General features: G+C 42.7%; 1 protein-coding gene across 6 annotated transcripts in view; it reads right to left on the bottom strand.

Annotated features, from left to right (window-relative positions):
- znf423 (zinc finger protein 423) overlaps positions 1-23,986 on the bottom strand; it is a 171,588-nt gene that overhangs the window by 90,821 nt on the left and 56,781 nt on the right. For 5 of the 6 annotated variants that reach the window (XM_023955981.1, XM_023955980.1, XM_023955978.1 and 2 more), the window contains 10 exons: positions 5,704-5,881; positions 4,787-4,911; positions 3,675-3,756; positions 3,505-3,580; positions 3,127-3,401; positions 2,739-3,022; positions 2,290-2,664; positions 1,512-1,693; positions 889-1,431; positions 651-798 (listed from right to left, as the gene is read on the bottom strand). In XM_023955981.1, coding sequence (XP_023811749.1) covers positions 651-798; positions 889-1,431; positions 1,512-1,693; positions 2,290-2,664; positions 2,739-3,022; positions 3,127-3,401; positions 3,505-3,580; positions 3,675-3,756; positions 4,787-4,911; positions 5,704-5,881 — 2,268 coding nt within the window. The remainder of the gene's footprint in view (positions 1-650; positions 799-888; positions 1,432-1,511; positions 1,694-2,289; positions 2,665-2,738; positions 3,023-3,126; positions 3,402-3,504; positions 3,581-3,674; positions 3,757-4,786; positions 4,912-5,703; positions 5,882-23,986) is intronic. The other variant, XM_023955979.1, reaches the window with a different exon arrangement.

Raw genomic sequence — 23,986 nt, forward strand, 5'->3', positions numbered from 1 at the left:
CAAGAAACACCTGCCGCTCCACTCCCTTTAAGATACTACCCTTCACAGGCCCCCAAAACCCAAAAACCTGCAACACCCGTATGTTTCAACCCCGCACAGGTACAAGTGAATAAGGCTTTCCCCTGTGAGTAAGTTTTTTTTTTACTTATATAATGCCTTAAGTGCTTCAAAAACTGCAACAAGTCATGGAAACATACAAAGAAAAAAACGTAACAATAAGAGCCTTCAAGCAAGTTTTTTTTTAAGTTTGGGGCTGTGATGTTGCAGTGTGAGTCAACAAAAAGGTCAAAGGTAATATAGACATGTTTCATTGCTTGATTGTGAAAACTCAGGTGTAATGAATTCAAAAGGTCACATTTTACCAGCTCATTTTATCAACCTGAACTTTAAGTGGTTGCCACGGCAACAATTACCAGATCTTTCTCCAGGCACACATCCATGCCCAATTTTTGAAAGTTTTCATAAAAATGTTAAGGGATTCTGGTGTTTTGTCCTCTTTAGGGTAAAGTAGTAAGAAAGCCGATCCTTGTGGTAAGAATTTGACCTTTCATCATCATTCTGGGTCATAATTAACAACTTTTCAGTCAGTGTCCCCCTCTGACAATTCTAGGAGGAGACTTTTCTGTGATCCCTGAACAAGTGAACTGTACCTGCGAGGCCTCCTGGAAAGCCTGACCTTTGACCCAGGTGATTATGCTTAACGTGAAGCTGGAGGTCTGCTTCCTTCCTGAAGTCCCAGGCGCAGGCGGTGCAGCGAAACAGCTTCTTCTCGTTGCTGTGTTTCACTGCTAAATGCACCTGGATGACAGCAGAGCCGAGACAGAAACGCTCCAGCATGCTTCTCTGTACACTGAAGTGAACGTTCTCTGAGAAAGGAGGCTAATTTACCTGTATGGAAACCTTGGAGTCAAAGACCTCCTGACAGAGAGTGCAGTGGTACAGGACAAACGTGTGCATGTCCAGCAGGTGTTTCTGTAGGTCATCCACAGAGGAGAACTGCTTGTCGCAGCTCTCACAGACATACTGCGTTGATGTCGTGGTGTAATGCACCGTCAGGTGTTGCAGCAAAGCATCCTGGGATTCAAAGTCTTCTTTGCTGCACTGGGGGCAGGACTGGCGCCTCAACAGCATCTCCAGGTGTGACTTCAGGTGCGCCTGAAACGTCTCAAAACTGCCAAATCGCAGGTCACACTGGTTGCACGGATAATCTCCGTTGCTCCCCATGGATGGAGTGGAGTCTCCTCCCCCCAGTCTGTGGCGCTTGGGAGAGGATATCTCCACGTCTGAGGAGGCGGGGCTGAGGTCAGCCACCTTGGCTTGGCGCTTGTTGTTAGCTAATGGGATGTTTTTGTGGTTCTCCTTGATGTGCTTGGTCAGTTTGAGGAGCGATCCAAAGATTGGGGAGTTGGTGCAGTAAGGGCAGGAGTAAACCTGTGCATGGACAATAACATTTTTACGCCAAAATAATTAGATCTCCTCAAGTACAGTAAGGTAAATTTCCGTTTGCTTACCTCCATGAAAGACTGTGATGCAGCCTGAAGGACTGGGGACTCCAGTTTGGCCACCCCCCCTCCGGATGCAGTGCTGCCCCCGGTGGCAGAGGTGCAATGCGTCTGCTGAATGTGCTCCGTCAATGAAGACTCGGTCAGAAAACCCATTGAGCACTGGTTGCAGAAGAAGGCATGGTTCCCTTCTAGAATTAGAAAGTTGTGTTAAAGCTATCCTTCAGTTTTTAATCAAGCATGTCAGCGTGATGAGACTTTTTCATAAATGGTTTTCAGGAAAAATGGTTTAACCAAAATTCCTTCAACAACATAAAAATCGTAAAAAAAAAAATCATGAAAAATTGGAAATTACGCTAGAATGTATGAAGTCATTTATAGCTAAAGGACGGACTGCATCATACTTTTTCTCACTATGTAATTATCTGATATTTTCTGTACATTTTCTACCTTTAATGCCTGCAGTGCCTCCTAAAAGTATTAGTCTCAAAGTATTCGCCACAGCGTTTCCTTCCATTTTTTTAACAGTCAGAATAAAGTTAGGAAACTTTACCAGAAAATAATAAGGAAGAATGGAGATAGATAAAAAAAGAAGGCAAGTACAAACACAGAGCCCTGTGGCATACCACAAGAGAAACCAGCAAGCAAGTTCATCTTTTTGAATAAATAGTAAATTTTCTTAGAGTAAAATACCCCTATCTTTACATTTCTTTTACAGAAACAGTTTAATCTAAGTATATTAGTAAATCCAGCCTAATAAGACTTGAAAAAAAGGTTGTGGGCTGACCTAGAGTGGTGGATCCTGCCATAATCCCACCCGTTAGGCAGTGGGACACCCTGATGTGCTCTTGCAGAGAGTTGATGTCCCCGAACATGTCTGGGCAGTAGTTGCAGTGGAAAGCTGTGACGTTGCTAAACTGCATCAGGGGGAAAGCTGCCGCCGCGGCGCCTGCGCTCCCTCCGCTGGCGCGGTGGGCTTTGCGCACGTGCTCGTTGAGGTTGTAGAGTGTGGGCAGAGTTTCCAGGCAGAGCTGACACGTGTGGCTCTGCTGTGGCTTATCAGCATGGATGGTCTTCAAGTGAATCTCCAGCACAGCGAGACTGTGGAAGTCTCTCTTTGAGCAATAGGGGCAAGAGTACGTCACTTTGCCCCAACTTCCTGCTGTTAAGAGTACTTTTTTTAGCAAAGATCCTGTACGTGTGGGGGTTATTTTACTTGTGGGCGGAACAACTTACCTCTACCTTGATGGCCCAGGCTTATCCCCATGTCCTCCACGCTGTCGGTGCCTCTTCTGCGACCGCGTTCACTACCCTGGCTGTGTTTTAAGGTAGAGTCCGGCGTGGAGCCTCTTTCCAGACTGGCGCTGGAGTCCGGAGTGGCTGAGCTCATGGAAGCCACGCTGCCAAGAGCCGGGTCAGGACTGGCAGCGCTGTGGATGGAGGAATCGGGCTGACGGTGACTGTCTAGGTGGCAGTAGACGTCCTCCACAGAGGGGAACTGTTCTGAGCAGACGGGGCATCTGAGGACACAGAAAACACTTCTAAAATGTCGTGTTGGCTGCAGCATTCCAGATTAATGGAAAGCTGCGGTTCGGAGCCTTTGCAAAGCGCAGCTCAACTGTACTTGTGTTTGCGGTTGGCGTGCTGCGTTTCGATGTGCGTGAGCAGCGAGGCCTCGTCCAGGAAGATCTCCGGACAGTGGATGCATTGCAGGTCGGCGCGGTCAGACAGCTGCGGGTGCCTGGTTAAGACGTGTTTTTCTAACTCGTCCGTCTGGCTGAACGTCTCCTCGCAGTAATCGCACATGTAGAGGTCCTGGTCCAGGTCAGCCTCCCCTCCTTTCTTCCCTCCTTCCCTCTCGCTCCTCAGCGCTAGGTGCTCTCTGTTTTTACTGTGAGCCTTAAAGAGAAGCACACATACCAAACTGTCAACTCGCGTCAAAAAGAAACTGCAGTTTATTTTCACAAGTACCTGAGCGACAGAGGGAGTGAAAGGTGCTGACCTGCATGTGGCTCTGCAGGGATGAGGTTGAGGAGAAGCCACGTTTGCACACGGTGCACTTAAACGGTTTGCTGGAGCTAAATGAATGTAAGGATGGCGGAAACGCATTTAAAGAAAATAACCAAAACAAATTCATGAACGGTTTCCAACTATAAGTTTTGAAGGAGATACCTATGGGTCTTAAGATGAATCTTTAGGTGATCGGAGCGAGAAAAAGCAGCTTCACACTCCTGGCAACTGTATTTCTTATCTCCTGCAGCATGGAAGGTTTGGAGAGAAACGACAGCAGGTTAGCATTCAAATGAATAATTGCATTCGTTTTGGCTAATATGATATTTTTCGCTGATAATTAGATAAACAACAAAGATGGCTGATTTATGAGAGCAAAAACAAATCTTTAAAATCCACCTCAATCATCTTTTCATCTATTTCAAAAGCATTCCCAGTGGTCTTTTGATTAAAATTATGTTATTTATAACCAAAATGTAAAAACTCATGTAATTTTCAAAGACATAGTTTCTGCAGTAGTTCAGTAGAAATTCACCTATGATTGGTGGGTGGAACTGTTGGTGCAGAGTAACCCCACCTCCACTTCCCATTCCCCATAACTGAGATGTTTACACTCACTCCCGCTAGCTTATAGCCCCTCACACCCCCAATCTAACCTTACTGGTGCAACAAAAATGGCGAGCAATATTGGAGCTATCCAGTTATACAGTTTTGAGCCAAAAAGCAGCTCTGACGAGGAAAACAAAGACGTACGTGGATCTAGTCGTCTACAAGTGGATGCATCAGTATGGAGCGTAGCTGGGAGCCTGTGGCCTGAAGACAGTATTTTTTTCTACGTCACAAATAAGCTCTTTTTCAAAAAGCATTTTTTTCATCATTTCCTGATTCACAACAATTTAAATAAAGGAATACTCACAAATGCAATTCGAAGCTTAATTTTCTCGTGCATCATCATGTTAAAACGTTAAAAATAATTTTCATCGGAGGGAGTCTCTAATATGTCGGCTTTGTGCGGTTTGTGTGAATCTTAAAGCCAACCTGTCACAAAGATGCTTAAAGCATCAGTGATACACAATAACTCATATTTAGATAGGATTTTATAAAATATTTTGAAAGAGAAAAACAAAGAAGTTTTAAACTTTGTATATTCATGTCTGTCAGCACTTATTTTGAAAATCTCTTTGATATTAGCAATAATTTAACACCCTGCTTACCAAATAAGAAGGTTTTTTATTTGACTTTTCCAGTTTGCGTTTGAGATGCTGGCTTCATACCTGTGTGAAGCTTCACGTGCCGGTCTCGGCTCCTCTTGTGTTTAAAGAGGCGGCTGCAGAAGGTACACTTGAAAGGCAGCTTGTCGCTGTGGATCTGCTCGTGTCGCTTCAGGTAACTCAGGCGGCTGAAGAGAGAGAAAAAGGAGGCAGAGATTCAGAAGCCAAAAAATAATGATGACTAGCTGTTCTGACAGCATGTTCACGGCCGATCCTCACAACGTCCAACAAAGTGTCCAATACAGTAAAAAAGTGAAACGTTTTCAGGGAATTGAACTAAGGATATGATCATATTTAATCGTTTTTTTGTAACATTTCAAGAGAAGACATTTCTCTTATCAACAAATTTTAGAGATGCACGAAGAAATAATTTTACTGAATATTTTCAGTAATATTCTAAAATAAGTTTTTGCAAAATTATTGTGGGTTTAATTATATTAGCTGACTGCCTTCAAACGGAATATAAGAGAAAAAGATGCTTTACCAGCCAAAAACTGAAAACAACAGAAATGAAATAAAAGTAGTAGTCCTAGTATTGAGCCTTGCGGTACATCAGCAGGGATTTCTTTGTTAGGAAGTAGGTTCCTATAAAATAAAATAAAATACTAAAACTAGAGAATATGCAGCAAAATATAGCCTTAAAATGATTAAACAATGAAAAACTGTGGGATACTTCCTGAAACACAGCAATCACACATTTAAACAAAGTTAAAAGTACAAGTAACTGAGAGAACAGCCGGAAAGAATAAGTAATATTGAGAATAATAATGAAGACTCTTAAAATGGGTCTAAATCCCCAGAGAGTTCCGTGACAAATGTACTCACCTCATTCTGTTGCCTTACTGTTATATATAATGTTGAGTATAACTCAAAGAAGTGCAGATTCACGAGTGGAACATGAAGACGCAGCAGGAAAATACCTGAAGGACTTGTCACAGAACTGGCAGGGGTACGGCAGACCGGCGCCTCCTTCCTCCTCGCCGCCAGTGGCTGTGCCAAGGTCACAGCAGCCGTCTGGCATCTGTGAGGGTGACGCCACGTCTTTACTGGAGGGTGAGGAGGGCACCCAGGACAGGCCCGTGGGGTCATCGTCCCCATCTGAAGAGAGACGAGAGCTTTCAGCTCATCCGGCGTCAAGAACAAACACAGACAGCTTCAACGCACAGCTGCAGGATTGCAAATGAAGGAACAGGTGAGCAGAGTTGGGAAACGGGGGGTAAAGAAGAGAGGATTGGAGTGATTAAGAATACGTTTCATCTTTCATGGAAGGCAAAAAGCATTGGAGGCACCCTGGGGGAGTTAGAATGAGTAAAAAGGAAGATATAAACAAAAAATAAACGCATTCATCTTAGTTTCGAACATTCACAGAGAAGAGAAACCAGGATGGCAGAGATGAAGAGAGAATGAAACAGAGGAAAGAGACTCTGGCAGTGGTAACGTCTAAATAGAAAGCTCCAAGAACTATGAATCCCCAATGGAGCCCAGAAATAAGGACAGAGTATTTTCTCTCCCTTCATCCTCCCTCCATCCCTCCCCTCATCTCCCATCCCTCCATCCGTCCCAGAGGACCACAGATCCGCCTCATCATATTTTCATTAGAGCCTTGGCAGATTGAAACGTCGGAAAAGCGATTAGGAGAGCAGAGCGGAAAGATGGCGATATTCGCTCCCTTTATCTGTCGTACATAGGAGATTATGCATTGCTCTTTTCCCCATTTCCTCTCCCTTTTTCTCCCTCCCGTGTAGTCTTGAACAGAAGCGACAAAAAGGCCACGACTCCTTTAATAGACACTTCAGAATGGATTTGAGGCGACAAAAGAGGAGGCTGAATAATGCTTGATATTGTTCTGTTTCTCTTTGTGCGCTCTGAAAAAAATAAAAGAGAGAGGAGGAGAGGCGAGGCTGTTTTCCTTTACTTTTATCAGATAGATTCATCACCTCGCCCAGCGACAAATCAAAGAGAGAAAATGAGGTAAGTGGAGTGAAAGGACAGAGAGGGAAATGTCAGCTGTGGCTCGTGCCATGACTCATTAGGAGCAGAACTTTTCTGCAGCCCCAACACACACACGTGCACAAACCTGCTGCACAGGCACTTCTCCTGGTAATTTTAGAAACAAAGTACACATCAACTCCACCAACTCCTACAACTTCAACTGCCTTGTCTTCTGTGTTTGTGCCGAGAGGGGGAGGAAGCAGATTCCTGTGATGAATCGAACGCAGGGAAAACGTGGGCACAGCGACAAGCAAATAGAAGTCAGCAGGCGAGGGGGTAAAAAAAAAATTAAAAAAAACTGTCAACGCAGTGAATTTTAATTCAACTCCAAGACGGTTTCTTTTAAAGAAGGCTTAAGGACACATAAGGAGCAGAGAGGCAGGAGCTGAAGCAGCAAAAATAGGGAATTACTGCTGCCAGAAGAAGTTTGTTCAGCTGATTCTTTTAGGAAAAAAATCATTACAAAATCACAGGGAAAAAAGTTTAAATATTATACAAACAAAATGATTAATAATCATATTTTTTAGACCATCAAAAACACATAGGCAAATACATTTCCCACAATTCTTTTTTTGCAGATCACTATATGGTTAAAAAGAAATTCAAACTCAATTAGAAACGTCTCTGTTCTCTAAAATACAAAAAAAAGATATTTTTACATCTTTTCAATTCCACCATTTCTTCCTTTATCGTATCTGTCTTTCTTATTATGTTACCAATAATTTTGAACATTTGCAGTTTTCTCACCAATTTTTTTGCAGTATCTGTAAAAAACTGAAGTCACTAAAGTTGCAGCATCACCTCATTGTCTGCTGTAGATAGTACACATATTTAGATGGCTTTAAATTCTCCTGTTTCACCAATGACTTTTTATTTGTTAACATGAAAGTTTTCCCTAAAGTCTGCCTAACTGTACCTTAAAGTCCCACTCTGATCATCTTTTGATCTGTTTTAAATGCGTTCCCAGTGGTCTTTTAATTAGGATTATGTTGTGTTCAGCCAAAATTTTAAAAACTGTCATTTTCTAGGACATAGTTTCTGCAGAGCGGCAGTAGTTCATTAGAAATTCATCTCTGATCATTGTAAGAAGGCCTGTCATACCAATCCTGCAGGATGAAACTACAAAGATCCATCAAATACATTAGGAAGTCGGAACGCAGTAACACGTCAGCCAGCTGAAAACAAATGAGTAGAAGAGGAAGAGGATGAACCACTGTTAGAAGAAAAAGCTCTGCATGATGTGTTCCAGTGGCAGAGACGATATAACTTTCTTTTATATGAGAAAATCTTACCACCTTGCTGACCTGAAGAAGGCATTGATCATGGCTCTACTACAGGAACAGGTCAGGTACTAGATCAATAGAGGCTGAGATTTACCACTCCAGTTCAGTTATAGACTATGCAATGATGCCCAAGACAATATAGCACCTAAAAGCAGGACTAAGATGCAAGAAGCCAGGGCCAACACGGAGCACTATAAGTAGCTGGCATGGACAATGGGAATACCTCTGCCATGTACGAGTTTGTAAGTCCCAAGATGGGGAAATCCTCCCAAGAGCAAAAGACAAATAGATGGATGCAGGGATGGATGATAGGTTAGATAGATGGATGCAGGAATGGGCAAATAGAGGAATGGATGCAAAGATGGTTGAATAGATAGAAGGATGAATGGATTGATGAATTGATGCACAACTGGGCTAATGGATGGATGGATGGATGAATAAACGGGTGTATTGATGCAGGAATGGACCAAAAAAATGAATGGATGGATGGATGGATGGATGGATGGATGGATGGATGGATGGATGGATGGATGGATGGATGGATGGATGGATGGATGGATGGATGGATGGATGGATGGATGGATGGATGGACGGACAGATAGATGACTGGATACAAATACGTTTGAGCACAGAAAGGAAAGTTTCATGGCAGTAGCAGTGATGTGTTTCTTATGGTCTTGTGTGGAAATCGGCCACAAATGCATGAGGCGACGACCCCCCGTACACAAAGGTAAATCCTCAATAGAGCAACGTTTCCAGCTGCTGAATCGAAATGACATGATGACCGTGCCAAAAAAAACTGCAATGTACTTCAACAATCAACATTTCGGAGCAGCAAACATTGCTGAGGGAGGACAAATGGGACCCCTGAGAGCCAAACACCATGTCACCTTTTAAACCAATCACCAGTCCATTCATGTGCACAAATGACATGACCTCCATTTTTTTCACGCTTTGATGAAGGCCACCAGGCCGAAACGTTTACCGAAAAGTTTGTTGACATGGCAACATCCGATTAACAAAACAGATAAGCCAACCTTTTCTAGGAGTATTTACGGCCCCCCCCATAATTGGGAAACAACAGACAGGGTTTTAGTGATAATTCAAAAAACAAAAGTAATTGAAATAAAACATTGGTATTTATACAACACTAGTGTGTCTGTTTGACAGACAGTTTAGAGAAACAATGAAGTTATCGATTACTTAAAAAGTACAAATGTGTTCACATCATTGTTGACATGTCGATTTTTAAAATACAAATAAATACATTTCTTTATTTCTTGTATACCAGATGCTACAGCTAAGACCTTTGCTTTTTTCCATGGGCGCACAAAAGACGATGGCCCCGTTGATTAAGACCAAACAGATACAAAGAGGACACAGTGCCTCCTATTGCCCAAACAACACAATGCAAAAAGACTAGAACATTCAGATGTGCGAGCAGACCAACGCCAAGGATGACAAACTTTTAGAGAGATGCTCGAAAAGCTGTAAGAGATGGTGACCTGGGAAAAGAAGAAGGCGAGCGTTTGTTTGCAGCGATCTGGACTCATGTGGATCGTTACAGAGTCGGTGCGACTCTGTTAAGTGGTAATACCTCTGAAGTGGGGAAGAGCAGATTTGTCCAGAACAAGAGGGAAAATCACTTTTTGACGGGGGGTAGGGGTTGCTGAGAAAGAAGGGGAGGAGAGATTAGCGTCATTAAAGAGCCCTAATCCTCTGACTAGCGTGGCTGGCGCTAAAATGGAGGATCACACGGCTTTTTAACGGCGCCTTTGTCAGCCGGTCACGAGGGGACTGGGCAAGACAAGGCTGGATGGCAAACTGGGAGAAAGAGAAGGACAAGAGGGGGGGGCGAAGAAAATTTCAATGAAAAGTTAAATTATAGAAGGGTCCTCAGGAGAAGAGGAGATGAGGCGGACGGATGGTCGAGGGATGAGAGGAGACAGCAGATACTTCAACGTGTTGTTCATCTTCCCATCTCCTCTTTTTCTGTTCTTCTTTGGCAAACAAAAATGAAACCCCGGGACCCAGACCCCGCAGATTTCTCCTTTCCCTCCATTCTTCGTCCCTCCCCCTGTCCTCAGCAGTCCCTCTACTCTTCATCTCTCCTTCACTCCCTCCCTCCGTCACCTTTCATGTTGTTACTCATTATGGCATTGACATCTCTCCCTGCATCGCTTTAGCAGTTTCTCCCCTACCGGCGTTGGCCTTCACCCCCGTGTCTCAGCCTGGACGGGACCTAGGAGGTCGAGGGGAGGGGGGGAGGGGGGCGTTCCAGATGGAGAGACTCTGAACTCCAAAAGAGAAGGAAAGCACGGAAGGATGAAAGAGTTGGAGAGCCCAGGAGTCCAAAACAAAAAATGGGAAAGACCAAAAAGGAACTAAATGGACCGCCTGAGTCTACCTGAACCCCCCACCCTCACACACACGCACACACAGACAGACAAACTCACACATCCACGCACACATCCACTCCCCGTGTGCGTCTCTAATAGGCCAGACAGCGAGGCAACATGTGGAGGACTCCCTCCTACTGCAACACTCTAATGAAGAGACGCACACGCTGATCGATTTATCTCTTTGTTTCTGCCGCCCCATTTTCTTCCCCCCCATCTAAACTCAGCTTGTTATGACAGTCACACAGAGGGAAATTAAATGAATACATTATAATAACGGGACAAAGACATCTCTAAAAGGAACTGCTTTCCGAGCAGTAAGGAAAACCCTGCTGGTGAAATAAACAGCGCTTCACTTAGTTTGTTCTGCTGCTAAACGCCATAGACGGAAACACAATCTAAGCATGTCGTTCATTCTCTCTTTTGATGTTTGAATCAAAGGAGCTCAGCTGGTTGCAGCAAAAGGCTCGCAGGTCCCAGAGCTGCAGCTGCTGCTGCTGCTGCAACAGCCGGATCTGCCTTCTACCTACAGCAACTTTTCAATTTACATTGTAAATGTAGAATCTCACAAAGTGATGTGTTGAGTGGCAATTAAAGAAAAACAAGTATTCTCATCTCGGTGTTTACTCGCTCATGTTTTTAGTCCTCCTTCTCTGCTCCCTCTTTTTCTTCCTGCACCGTTCACTCCCCCCCTCCCGTGTTCGTCCGTCCTCCTCTCCACCCTTCTGCTTGGCCGTCAGCCCAGACCGGCACCTTTCCCCAAAGACCCCTGCTGACCCTCTATCCTTCCATTAGTCTTTTGCTTCATCCCTCCTTCCGCCGCTCCCTAGGCCCCCTCCGATGGCCCCGGGCTGCCCCAGGCGTGCACGCATGCAGCCCCAGACTCACCACAGGGGGCAGAAAAACAACTTCCACCCTTGGCTTCATTCTGGCTTTCACAGTTTCGCACACATGCAAACACAATCAGATTTGAAATGATAAAAAGCTTTTTGTCCAGCTTCAATTTTCCGCAAAGAATCCGGGAGCCTGGAGTTACGGAGGCTTGTACCTGAAGCTCCATGCTGAAAACCATTCAAAGATTAAACCTCTACAGTTAGATTACAATCCGTGTTTTTGATTTTCTGCACAGCTACAGTGGGGCCGTCCTTCACTGATTACTTAATTTTGATGTAAAATTGCAGACGGAGACAAACTCGGGCTTTGACAGTGAAGGTAATGAGCCAATCACTGGTTTCACTGAGTTCGAATAACCCGAATGTTTCTAAATATTGCAAATAAAGCATTGAAACAGGCAGACAGCAGAACTGAAGAAAGATCCCCACCTGGCTGAGTGATTACCATGAGTTGACATGGCAACCAGCTAGCTAAGCACAGCTTATTGGTCGCCATGAATAATGACAACGCACAGTAGGGCAGCTTCTCTGGCAAGTCACATTGTTTGGTTAAAACTACCTGTTGAGCTCTCCTTCTAAAAAACGGCAATTTATTGTGCAGCAGATGGAGAGAACGCAAACGGAGGAACATCCAAGTTTCACCATCGTCTTCTCGTGTCCGACAGAAAACAAACAAAACACGCACAGGATGTAGCTCACATGACACACAGAATGGTGCCATGGAGTTGCGATGGAAGGATCTTTGTGCAAACATGTGCGTTTCCACACGGGGGGTGCTGGCTGCAGGGAGCATCACCTCCTGCCCTGGGAATGGGTCCGGCTGCTTTTGGGCGCCAACTGCTCTCCATATGGGCAGCGCATGCCTGTGTGTGCGTGCGAGGGCAGAAGGTTAGGGGTAGGGGGCTACAGATGGGGGTGGGCGGATAGTAGGTTGGCAGATGACAAGTTTTTTCCCACCACACAAAATAATTTACCGTACACAAACAAACAAAGCTCAGACTGCAAGCAGAGTGGACCCAGGACAGCTGAATGCCTCACACTTCCTTATTAGATGGTAAAGAGCTCTTTGATTGGATGGTTGAACGTGTGGACATCCATCCATCCATCCATCCATCCTTCAGAAATGCTCATGATGTTTGAACAGACTATCAGCAGAAAGGACTTTGTTTTTTTCCTCTACACCTTCATTTATTTCTGACTCAGACTTGGTAGTTGTCAGACTTGGATCAAATATTCTGCAAAACTAAGCAAACATAGAAAGCAAAACATGACATGTATTTGGTGATGTGTGAATAATGAAAGCATGTAGATTTGAAATCAACATTTTTTAAATGGTGGTAAATGTTTCACAACTTTTTTTTAATGACTTTTGAATAGTATGTGTTAGACCATCCACACTTTTTTTTTAAAAACAAGCTGAATGAACGTGGAAACACTACACACATTTTTCTGTTTCAGAAGGTTCCATTTTGCATTGCTGTCTTTCAAGTTTAGCATTGATTTCAACAAAATATTTCGAGCAGCAATCATGGTGAGCAACAAAAATGTCTGTCAGATGGCTCAATAACAGTTTAAGGTACATGCTGGCCCCCATATCAGAACGTTTGACAGATTTCATGTTGCCCTCTATCAAGTAGTAGGGGTGTGGCCTTCCAGCAAGCTCCCTCCTGATTGGGAAGGGAGTGGTTGCCATAGAAACTCGGACCAATCACTGCTTACTGACTGCGTCTAGCTCCAACATGGCGGCCTCCATATGGGCAAAAAAAAAAAGGCAACTGAATTGACTTCATTTTGGGAAGTGATTTATTTTCTATGGGTGACGTCACACTCACTCGGTCCAGTTCTCATATACAGTCTATGCTAACAACTTTAGAAAGTCTGCGTTAACCTGAAAAACAATAGCAGGTTGTAGACATAGAATGCTTTGGTTACTGCATTAGCACAAGTATACGGTGTTGCTGCTGGTAAAGGCAAACTAAAGCACAGCGCCATCTAGCTTTAGGTGATATAAAGGTACATACATTGCACACGTATAAATGTCAGCAGCAGATGAAACATTGCTTTCCTACAGTCATACTCTGTTTGGTTTATCACGGAGGTTCTAGGGGGTAAAAGACTTCAGATGGAACAAGTACGTCATGAAGGTAAAAGGAATCACATCCAGCTTTGAAGAAACATCACACACTGACAAAAACAACACATCTGCTTCAAAAAACTTGGATGGTAATCCTAATTAGTCACTACAATCTCCACTAAATAAAAAGCAGACTCTCACAGGAACATAAATGCAATGTAGCTATGAGTGTCTGAGTCAAGCATGCCCCTGCCCCCACCCACCATGAAAGCATGTGGTGAGGAGGGCTGGCATCTGCTTCCTTTTACCACATCTCTCTCTTTCACCCATCCTCTTTATTCTGCAGCTTTCTTCTCAACAAGCCTTTCATGTCGGTCTTCTTTCAGTTTTCAACGTGCTCAAAAACAGGAAGTGAGGCACCTGAACCGCCAGGGTTGGAGGTTCGATTCCCTGGGCAGCCGCTCAATCACAGCTCCACGCGTCCTTTCCTGACCCTCCCTCTGTCTGTCCATCTTGTTGGCTGTTTGTTCGCTCAGCAACAAGAACCAGCTGTCAGGCAGGAGTGTTAGATAAACAACAACACTGTGCCAACACACACACACACACAGATCTACAGCTATGAGCAGCACACATACACACACTGTGATCCCATTGTGTGCACGCCGGCGGCGATATCATCTATTTATAAGAATGAGGTTTGGTGAACGAGCGGACCGCTCACTAACCTGGAAACACACTCACCTGAGGACCAGTGAGCGCACGCTCATGCACACTCATGCACGCTCATGCACGCTCGTGTGTTTAAGAAGGCATCTGGACGTTCTTGCAGAAAGCGGTTCAGACTGCGATGAGTTGTATTTTGGAGATTTATGCACTGCACGGTGAACAGCGGCGATTAGGGGTTCACCTGAGGCCTCACAGTGGATCACGTGTGCACTCATCATTCTAAACAATCTGTGTGTGCTATAAAGTGATGCGCCTGATGTTTCATCACACAAACACACACCTTCGCGAACGCCGGGCCTATAAATAAGTGATGCGGGCAGCTGGAGCTCGCTGTTTACAACACAAACACAACCCAAGTCTGGTTGTGCGGCGCAGGGTTTTTAAAACCTGCAAAGCCTCTTCAACTGCAGCAGGGTGGGAGGGGGGGCAGAGAGTGGTGTCCCAGGGGAGAGCATTACGGGGGGGTTCTTGAGCCCCAAGGGATGGCTAAGAGCAAGCTGCGAGAGGCGGGTACCTCCAGCCTGGCGCTGCCTTTCCCTCCCTTCCCTTCTGGAGGGTGAGATCCTGGACAGCCCCCCACTCAGAACTCCTAAACCCCCCATGAGAGAACGACATACCCACGGACACGCACACACACACGGAGGACGACTCCCTGGGGGCGGAGTCGAGCAGAGCAGAACACCTGGACCTGCCATTACTGACACACTCAGGGATTAGAGGCACAGACGGCAGGAGGCGCAGAGAGGGAGAACGCACACTGGGACACACACACAAAAACACACACAAATCCAGGACATAATATGCATAAACACACACAAGCACATGAGCCGAGGACCAACAACGACCTCGGAAAACCAAGGAGGAGATAACACAAAGAGCTCCAATGGTCTTTCATTGGACAAATGATCAGGTGTTCGTGTCAAGAATTACACAACACACGTTACACTCAACGCACAACTTGTGAGAAGATTCTGACAGAGCGTTTGGTGATGAAGATGCACCCCAGAGTGTTCCACGATGAAGGATGTGTTCCAAACAGGAACGGCAAGCACAAAATATTCCCGTTCACAGACGGTACTTCATCCTTTCTGACTCATCAGGGTCAGTGGGATGGAGGAGCAGGAATTTCAAAGTAAAGTTCCAACATGGCAGCAACGATGTCGATGGGGGGGGGGGGGGGGGGGGGTTCTGGTGACATGAAGCAGATCAAAGAGGTAGAGAGGTCGGCAGGGCGAGGAGGGGGGACCTCAGCAAGGGTGAGGCCGAGGGGGGGTCCCGTAATTACAACTGGCATCCGTCGAGCCGAGCTCTGGGAGTCTGAGTGAGCCTGTGAGAAGGCAGAAAGAGCGTGGCTGTGGAATGCAGGAGGGTAAATAACCACGCACACACACAAAGCTCAACACTTTTTGCTGCAAATTGAGACACCTCGACGAGAAAAAAGCACAAAGACGCATGCAACCTGAGAGCAACAGTGAATGATTATAAGACGAAAATGATCTTTTTTATGAGATAAAAAAGGTAAATTAGTTCTCCATGCAGATGTTCACATACACCAAACTTCCTGCTGTGCTGAAGTCCTCGTTTGTACTTTCTGAACAGCCTAACTTTCATATAAACTTTCCAAATGGTGCCAACTCTTTTTCTTTTTTTAAAATTAGAAGGAAGATTTCCTTAAGACTTGTTTAGGTTCATTATTTTATGTTTTAAAATTGCTTTATCTTTCATGTCTTAACTAGACATTTTAAACCAAAGCAAAAAACTAATTTAGGAAATATTTTCAATAAAATAATAAAATATGAGAAACATAAAATGCAAGTTAGTTATATTGATTTATTAACATTTTTTAAAACGTTTAGTGACACCATAAATCTATGTATTTGATATTTACCTCTGCTTTTATGAAGATGACAATTCTATTAACACATGAAGATGCTGAAACGGAACCGAAGTCTCATTTTACATGTACTGTTTGGACAGATTTCAAAGTGAACCAGAGTTCATTTCTTTGATTGGGTCCACTTGGGAAGTAAGAAAAAATGTGAAGACCGGTTCATTTGACCACTGGGATGACTTGCGAAGGGACTTGGGGCTGGATCACATCAGTATGAAAGCACATCGAGTCTCTGAAGACCAAGCAGGAGCAAACAAAGGAAAGTAAAAAGATGTCAGTGTTGTGTATTACAAGGAAAGAAAAACAATGTCAATCTAAAGAAATGGTAAATAACATTTAAAAAAAAAAAGATATCGGAAGATATCCCATTGGTAAATATGGGCATTTATAAATATATGATAGTGACAATAACTGGTGCGTCACTGTTGTGGAAGAAAACTTCCAGTGCACGCGCTGCACAGCGCTTGTCTCTGCGCAGCACGCGCCTCTACACATAGGTGCGTGCCGTGCAGAGACTTTGAAAACTCTTTCTGTGTACCGTCTTCCTTTGTAAATATATCATGTGTTGAACCTTTCCCGCGATTACTTTTTCTCTTTCTTTAGGTAGTCGGAAAATGCAGGGGAGATCCTCTCCGCCGAAGGCGGATCTTCCTTCAGCGTTCACTTCCCCGTCCAGACCCTCAGAGCCTCCAGAGAGGGTTAATAAAGAATCATTCACAGCTCTTCTGGGGAAACCTTCTTTTATTTCAAGTACCCTTTACTCTGTATATCAAACATGAACGCACACCCCCAACACACTTCCGCTGCACGTGCTCCCTCCTCCTTCTTATACACCCATGCGGTTTCAGCACATACACATCCTCATTCTACAACACATGTTTCAATGTGGGCACATGCGGCTCATAGACAGGCCCGTCTTATGTATGTACAAAATGTTTTATCCTTTAAAAATGTAATGGGTGCGGCTTATAATCAGGTGCACTCTATGGTCCGGAAATTACAGTTCATGTTTTTGCCCGTTTAAACATAACAAAACACCAAAAGATTGTCCCAATAAAAACGACAAATTTATTTACAAATTAATGACTAACAAACCTCAATAACTGAAAGTGAAGCAAAAAGGCTTCAGGGTGAACCAAGGTCAATATAACAAACAAAACCCCACCTAACTGAAATCTGTTTTCTTACCTGTACCAAAAGAACAGGGAAACGCAGACAAACACTAACCTGCCTGGACTAACATAAACAGAGAAAACAAGTAATAAAGAAAATGCCAGTTCACCAGCTTCGCTTAAACAAAATTACACCAAACAAAACTACAGAGTGGGCATAAATACAAAGAATTGGAACGTGCAACACACAAACTAAAACAAATGGAGAACTACAAAACAGTATGGAGAAGAGGGCCATGCTGCAGTAGAGACCCGTTGCAGCCAAACTTCCTTTTCCAAGCTCCATTTTCGTCCAACTGGTGATAAGAATTTCTGTTTTTAATCACAATACACACATGTGTTTATTTAAGTCTTCCCTGAGCTAAAAAAAAAACATAGAATTTTGCAACTGAAAAACGGTCCGGCGTCAAAATCCGGAAAAAAATTTCAACATTTCAGCCTAAAAAAGGCAAAAGTTACTGTCAATAAAGATGCTCCAAGACGGAAGAAATGTACCACTCTAAATATACAAGATGTAAAAATGAAAGCTTCACAGAGGAGTACATGCTGAGCATCACATAAAACTGCTGCAGGGTGGGCAGCTCCACAGGTTTGAGCTCGGATGTGCGAGCTGTCAGGAGCAGCTGACGTGCAGAGCTGAAGCACGGCTGCAGAAGTGTGACGGCACTTAAAGCATCAGAAAAGCTTCAAACTGATGCTGTTCCAGCTGAAACGCAGACTTTGCACCCTTCTGCCTCCATACTCAATAAAGTTCTTTCCATCTGATGCATTTCCCTGTTTAAAGACCCCCCCTCCTCCTCCTCCAGCATCCTTGCAGAAACACCTGCATTGCTGCTCCTCCACCTGCGCCAGCCTCGTCTCGCCTGACTCCTCCGTCTCCTCCTCCCCTCCGCGCAGGAGAACGCTAAACGCACACGCATGCCCCAAAATTGATTTAAACCGAGGAATTAAATTAAGAGCAAAGCCTCTTGAGTTTTATTTTGTACTAATGTTTGAACCGTTAACTTGGATTGTGTTAGTAAAAGTATAAATAATTAAGCACTGGTGGGGGGCTTTTAGCAGTTATGCAAAGATGAGGGGAAAAAACAGACCGAACTGAAGGTTGGAGGAGCGCTTGATAGAGAGATGAGAGGTGCAAGGAAAACTGAGAAAACACAATGCTGAGAGACGGTCGGAATACTCACAGAAGGAACTGCCCCCCCCCCCCCCCCCCATACTTCTGTTAGTGCCTTTAATCAATGGATAAACTGATAAAATGTAACTAAATGGGGACATTTGCATCACTGCACTCAGTTTTTAGCCCTGTAATGACACAATTTAGGGAGTTTGGTTTCTGCAAATCCAAGTAAATACTTTGTAAAAATGTGATTTAAAACAACTTTTACTTTGAAGCTGACGCTTTATCATTTGCAAAAAAAAAATCATAAAACCACAAAAACTACAGGAAACTCACAGGAACCTTATGAAAAATAAAAAAATCTAAAGAAATGACACTTAAATTTTTAGATTAAAGACCCTTAAAGTACAACAATTAATTTATGAGTTTAGTACTTATTATCTTTACTTTCAAAAAAGGATAATTACATGGGAGGAGCTACGCTCAATCTAAAGAGTTTACCAACAGCTGTTCTTTTTATTTAGCCTCGATCGTTGCTGTTTTGTCTAAACTGTTTTTGTACCTAAACAATGTAGATTCTATACTTAGACAAAAAGCATGAATATTTAAAGTATTTATTATATTTATGTAATTTTAGAGCTTTATGAAGATCAGGAATGTAGAGAGGAAGATGGGTTTTAGATTACCACAGAGAGACTTCTTGAAATGATTTGAAGCAACAACAAAAAAAGAAACCAACAAGAAAAGCTGCAGAAAACACAACTAAACTCCTGAAAGATCTGAATTTGGCTCAAGGATTCAAACTCCTGGCTTGAAAAGCCACAACAATGTTAAAAGTTGCACTTTAGCTGAAATGTACTACTGAAAAAAAATTGCAACCTTTTATAAAAACCGGACACATTCGCAACAATCATGGAAAGATTCTGACGAATCCTGAAAGATCTGTTAAAGCTCCGAACATGCAACCTGATCGAAAAAAAGAATGTGCATGTCATCTAGACCAGTGTTTTTCAACCTTTTCTGAGCCACGGCACACTTTAACCTTAAAAAAAATCCCGCGGCACACCAGCATCCAAAAATTTAAAAAAAAGGAGAAACTCATAGTCTGTATTGATCTACAGCCCCTCCACAATCTCACATGCATTTTTGAGATAATTGTTACAGAAAAAGCTGGAAACTGCAGCTGTTTTTTTTCTAAAAGATGCAATAAAAGTTAAGTTAGAAGATTTAAAAACAGTTTGTGTGTTCGTTAGTTTCAAGACGTTTAACAACAGATCTCCTTTTGCGCTGTCACTCTCACAACCCAATGCATCATGGGAAATGTAGTGCATAAAACGGCCGAAGATCGGTTTTCGGAGCTTCATTGTTTTGTTCACTTGTTCCATGGTCTGATACCGGATTCTGTGGAAAGCTACACCGCTAAAGACGAGCTTTAGCTGGTATTTTTGTTAGAACTGAGCGACTTTACGAGCTAAATCGGGACAAGAAAGTGAAGACTTTAAGCACTTCTGATTGGTCAGACCGATGACATGTGATTAACCCCCCCAACACGGGACTTTTCCAAAATACAGCCGAAGGTGCAGCTGAATCGCGGTACGTCATTCTTATCAAAAGGTCTTTAATAAAATAAAATAAACGCAAAGAAAAGGTATTTTACGATCTTTTTTATTCCTAACTCCTCAGTGTTTTATCAGGGCCTGTTTGGATGAACAGAGAGCTAAAATCCTGGAGATGGGAAATGTTTTTAGATCAGTTAATGAGGGCAATTTCCCACGGCACACTTGGCCATCTCCCACGGCACACTAGTGTGCCGCGGCACACTGGTTGAAAAACACTGATCTAGACGGACATCTAGATTAATGTAGTAAAAAAGATGTTTTTAGAGATTTTTGGAGGTGAACTGGACTCAGTGACCCCCCACCCCCCCTTCTCCTTGCCAAACAGGAATTATTCACTGGCTCTAAGAAGCCAAAATCCCATTGACTTCTATTAGGAAATAACAATAGCTCTATAGGAAATAACAATAACTCTATATAGGAAATAACAATAACTCTGACCAATATAATTGGTAGAATTTCTTGCTTTGCTACCTTCTTGACATGATCTTGATAATCCTCTCTTTTTCATTTTTTTTCTGTAGTGAAAGTTCATAAACTGACCAATCAGAAGCCTCAATAAAAGTAGGTGGGCTCACGTCGAACACTTCAAACATTTGATAGACAGATTCTTCCGAACCTGCTTTCAAGTGGTAGACTCACTCCTGATTGATGAGGATGGTTGCCACAGATACGACAACTCTGATACAGACCAATCACAGGTTAATGACAGCTTCTGGTTCCAACATGGAGACATTCGTCCCACAAAAAATGGCCACTATATTGACTTTATTTGGTCGGAACCAGAAGTAGGCAGTTTTCTATGGATGACATCACACTAACTCGGTCCAGTTCTCTTATACAGTCAATGGTTTTAACATCTGTTGACAGAAATTGTGAAAACGCACAAAAATAAATATGAAATAATGTTCATCTTCATTTAGTCTGCTAATTATTATTTTTTGTCTCTGATATGAACCCCCCCTTTTATCAGCCAGCAAGCAGTCAGCGCCCCCACCAGCACCAAACACACCATCCTCCAAGGACAAACTCCCCGACACGCACAACAAAACACACTCAAAGCACAAATGTCTGAACACAAGTGCTTCAACATTTCAGTTTTATCTGCTCGCTCGCAGGCCGAGAGGCTTGGCAGCTGAGAGGGGAGTGGATCAATCTGAACCCCCCCACCCCCCACCCCACCCCAATACCACCACCCATATTCCTGCGAAAATGTGCCCGATGACCGAGGCAGAGGGAGGGAAGGGTGCTGAGGACGGATGCAAAGACGCTCAAAGAGAGCAGAGATGAAGAAAAGATGGAGAATCCAGAGGTCTCCTCCTTCACTTCCTTCATTGTTGTTGTTTGTCTAGTTAGCTTGTTTATGTGCGTGCCCCTCTCCTCGCTGCACGCCCCGGCAGGACTTCCTCCTGACTTATTTAGAAGTGTGTGTTTTCCATCATATTTGAAAAATGAAGAGCAAGATTGGTAAATATTTCAAGACATCCCCACTTGTGGGGGGGGGGGGGGGGAGACAAAGACGGAGGGAGAGCTGGAAGATGGAAGGAGAGGGAAAGAGGGAATAAGAAGGAGGAATTCTCTTGTTTCTTAACCCCAATACAGGGATTTGGGAAGGCAGAGAAGCACACGCCCAGAGAAGAAAAGCAGAGATCCAGGACGTTCTCCGAGCTCTGCAAAACAAAAACCCCAAAGTATTTATACGTCTCTAAAAACTCAGTGAGGTCAGCGTCTTCGTACGAAACATCCAACGCAGAGCAAACAAGAATCTCATCTTAGAAAATCCAAGCTTCTTCTATGATTGAATGATACCAGGAGATCCTATAAATAAGATAATAAATAAAAGTTTAGAGCTAAACTGATAAATATGAGTTCTGTGGCAGAAATATTAACTTTTGCAACTGAACTGAAATTACAGAAGCAAAAAAAAAACAATAGGGGAATTGAGGAAATTTGTTTCGTGAATGACATTATTGTACATTTCAATGTTTCTATAGCAAAAACGCGTAGAATACAAAGAATTAGCTACATTTATTTTTTTATTACTTTTTGTTAAAGGTAGAAAAGTAGTTGTAGTTTAAAATGATGTAAGATATTGTTAAAATTCAGAACAAAAACAAAAAAGATATGGAACGACTTAAAACAATCCATTAAGGAAACCTAATAACACATCACCTTCAAAAAACCTTTGAGCTTAACTCCAGGTAAAACTAAGAAACTCAGGAAAAATCCCCACAGTCAGGCTTCTTCTAAACAAATATTGTGATGTAAACGACTAACAAACCTAATATTGCTGAAATGTACGTTTAGATACAGTACTTTTCTGTACTTATTACAATATCTTGAAATATATTTATCTTTTTGTTTGTCTTTAACAATTTGAATCTGTGTGCATGTATGTACATGCATGTATTTATATACGTATTTTTTGTCTATTTTATCTTAAATCTACTTCTTTTATTCAAATAATGTACAAGGGGCAGAAAAACAAGTTTTCCTTATTCTGTTCCCTTTCGTTTAGCTTGTAAAACAACTTATGCAAGATCTTTTGTTTTTGTTGCTGTCATAATTGAAAGAAATAAAGAAATGACATAAATATTGGTATTACTTAAAAACACATTTAATATTTATTTCCAACCACTGAATCTTGCAGTTTGAATTGAAGTGTGTCGCAACCATTGTCGTTTTGTATGTTTTTTTCTGTGATGTGTTTTTTTGTGTAGGTTCTTTTGTTTTCTGCAAAACAAAGTGACACAACTTTAAACGCTATTGAAAAAAGAAAAAGTCTAAAGTTAATAAATATCTATTTCTACCCTAGTAGAAATATATTTGATCAAATATGTAAATTTGTGCATGTATGTTTAAAATTTTTCTATTTTTATGTTTATCTTATTATTTTTAATCACTGATGGAATGATTTTCTTTTCCTCTTTTTAAAAAAAAACATTTTATGAGTTATAAATATATACCTTTTTTCTGTTTTAAAGTCATGGAAACTTCATGATTTTATTTTTTATTTTATTCTTTTGTAGTTGCAGTCAACTGATTCATTTTGGCTCCCCTTAAGGTTTACCATCATATACGGAGAAAATTTCCAGGAACATAACAAAAATGTAAAAAATAAGGATCAAAAATACATTTTTTAGTACGTTAGCCTTTTTCAAATGTAGTTTTTTATTTATATTTTAAGAATGAAACTAAAATAAGAGGTAATAGATTACTTAAATAAGATGACAGTGCGATACATTCTTGATTTTAACGTCTCATTTGGTGAATATTTTACATTTTTTGGCATTTTTTGGCATTTTTTTTTTTTCTCTGGTTGTTCATACTTCTGTTTGCCATGACGCTGTGATCAAATAGTTTGGTTGTTCTTGTTGCTCCATCTCAGCTGTTACTTAAACAAGACATTCCCTGTCCATCATCAACACAACCACAGCGACTTCACAGCAAATTGTTTTTTTGTGTTTCTCCTGGTGAAACAGTTTTTACAAATTAAAAACAAGAAAAACAAAACGAGCTCTTTAATTGGAGCTTATTCTGGTTCCGCAACTTTATACAAACAAAACAATTTATGTGAATTGAACACCTGCAAAGGAATCGTGCACACACAAACACACACAAACACATGAACACACACTTGACAATGGCCCTCCCCTGCGACCTCCCTGAGTGAAGTGAATTCCAATCAGGCAGTAAGCAGGACAGCTATTTCAAGGGACAAAGGACAGAGAAAGACATGGGGAGGGGTGGAAGGAGAGTAAGCCAGGGAGGGAATGGGTGAGGGGGTGGGGGGGTGGAAACAAAGGGCTCTGGTAGCACCCAGGGGAGCAGGCCTGGAGAAGCTGACGTCAGTGTGTGCGTCTTTGTGGAACTCTGTGACAGTTTGTGTTTGTTGGGGGGGGGGGGGGGGGGGGGAGTGTGTGTGAGAGAGGCTGGCAGAGTTGGTCCTCTTGGCCCCCCAGGGAGCTCTTGAGGCGTGGAGAGAATAGGCTCCCAGCCCCCACGTAAGCAGCGGCCCGAAGAAAGGAAGCCTGGCAAAG

This window comes from Oryzias latipes, chromosome 6 (genome assembly GCF_002234675.1).
Source record: "Oryzias latipes chromosome 6, ASM223467v1".
NCBI classification, from domain to species: domain Eukaryota; kingdom Metazoa; phylum Chordata; class Actinopteri; order Beloniformes; family Adrianichthyidae; genus Oryzias; species Oryzias latipes.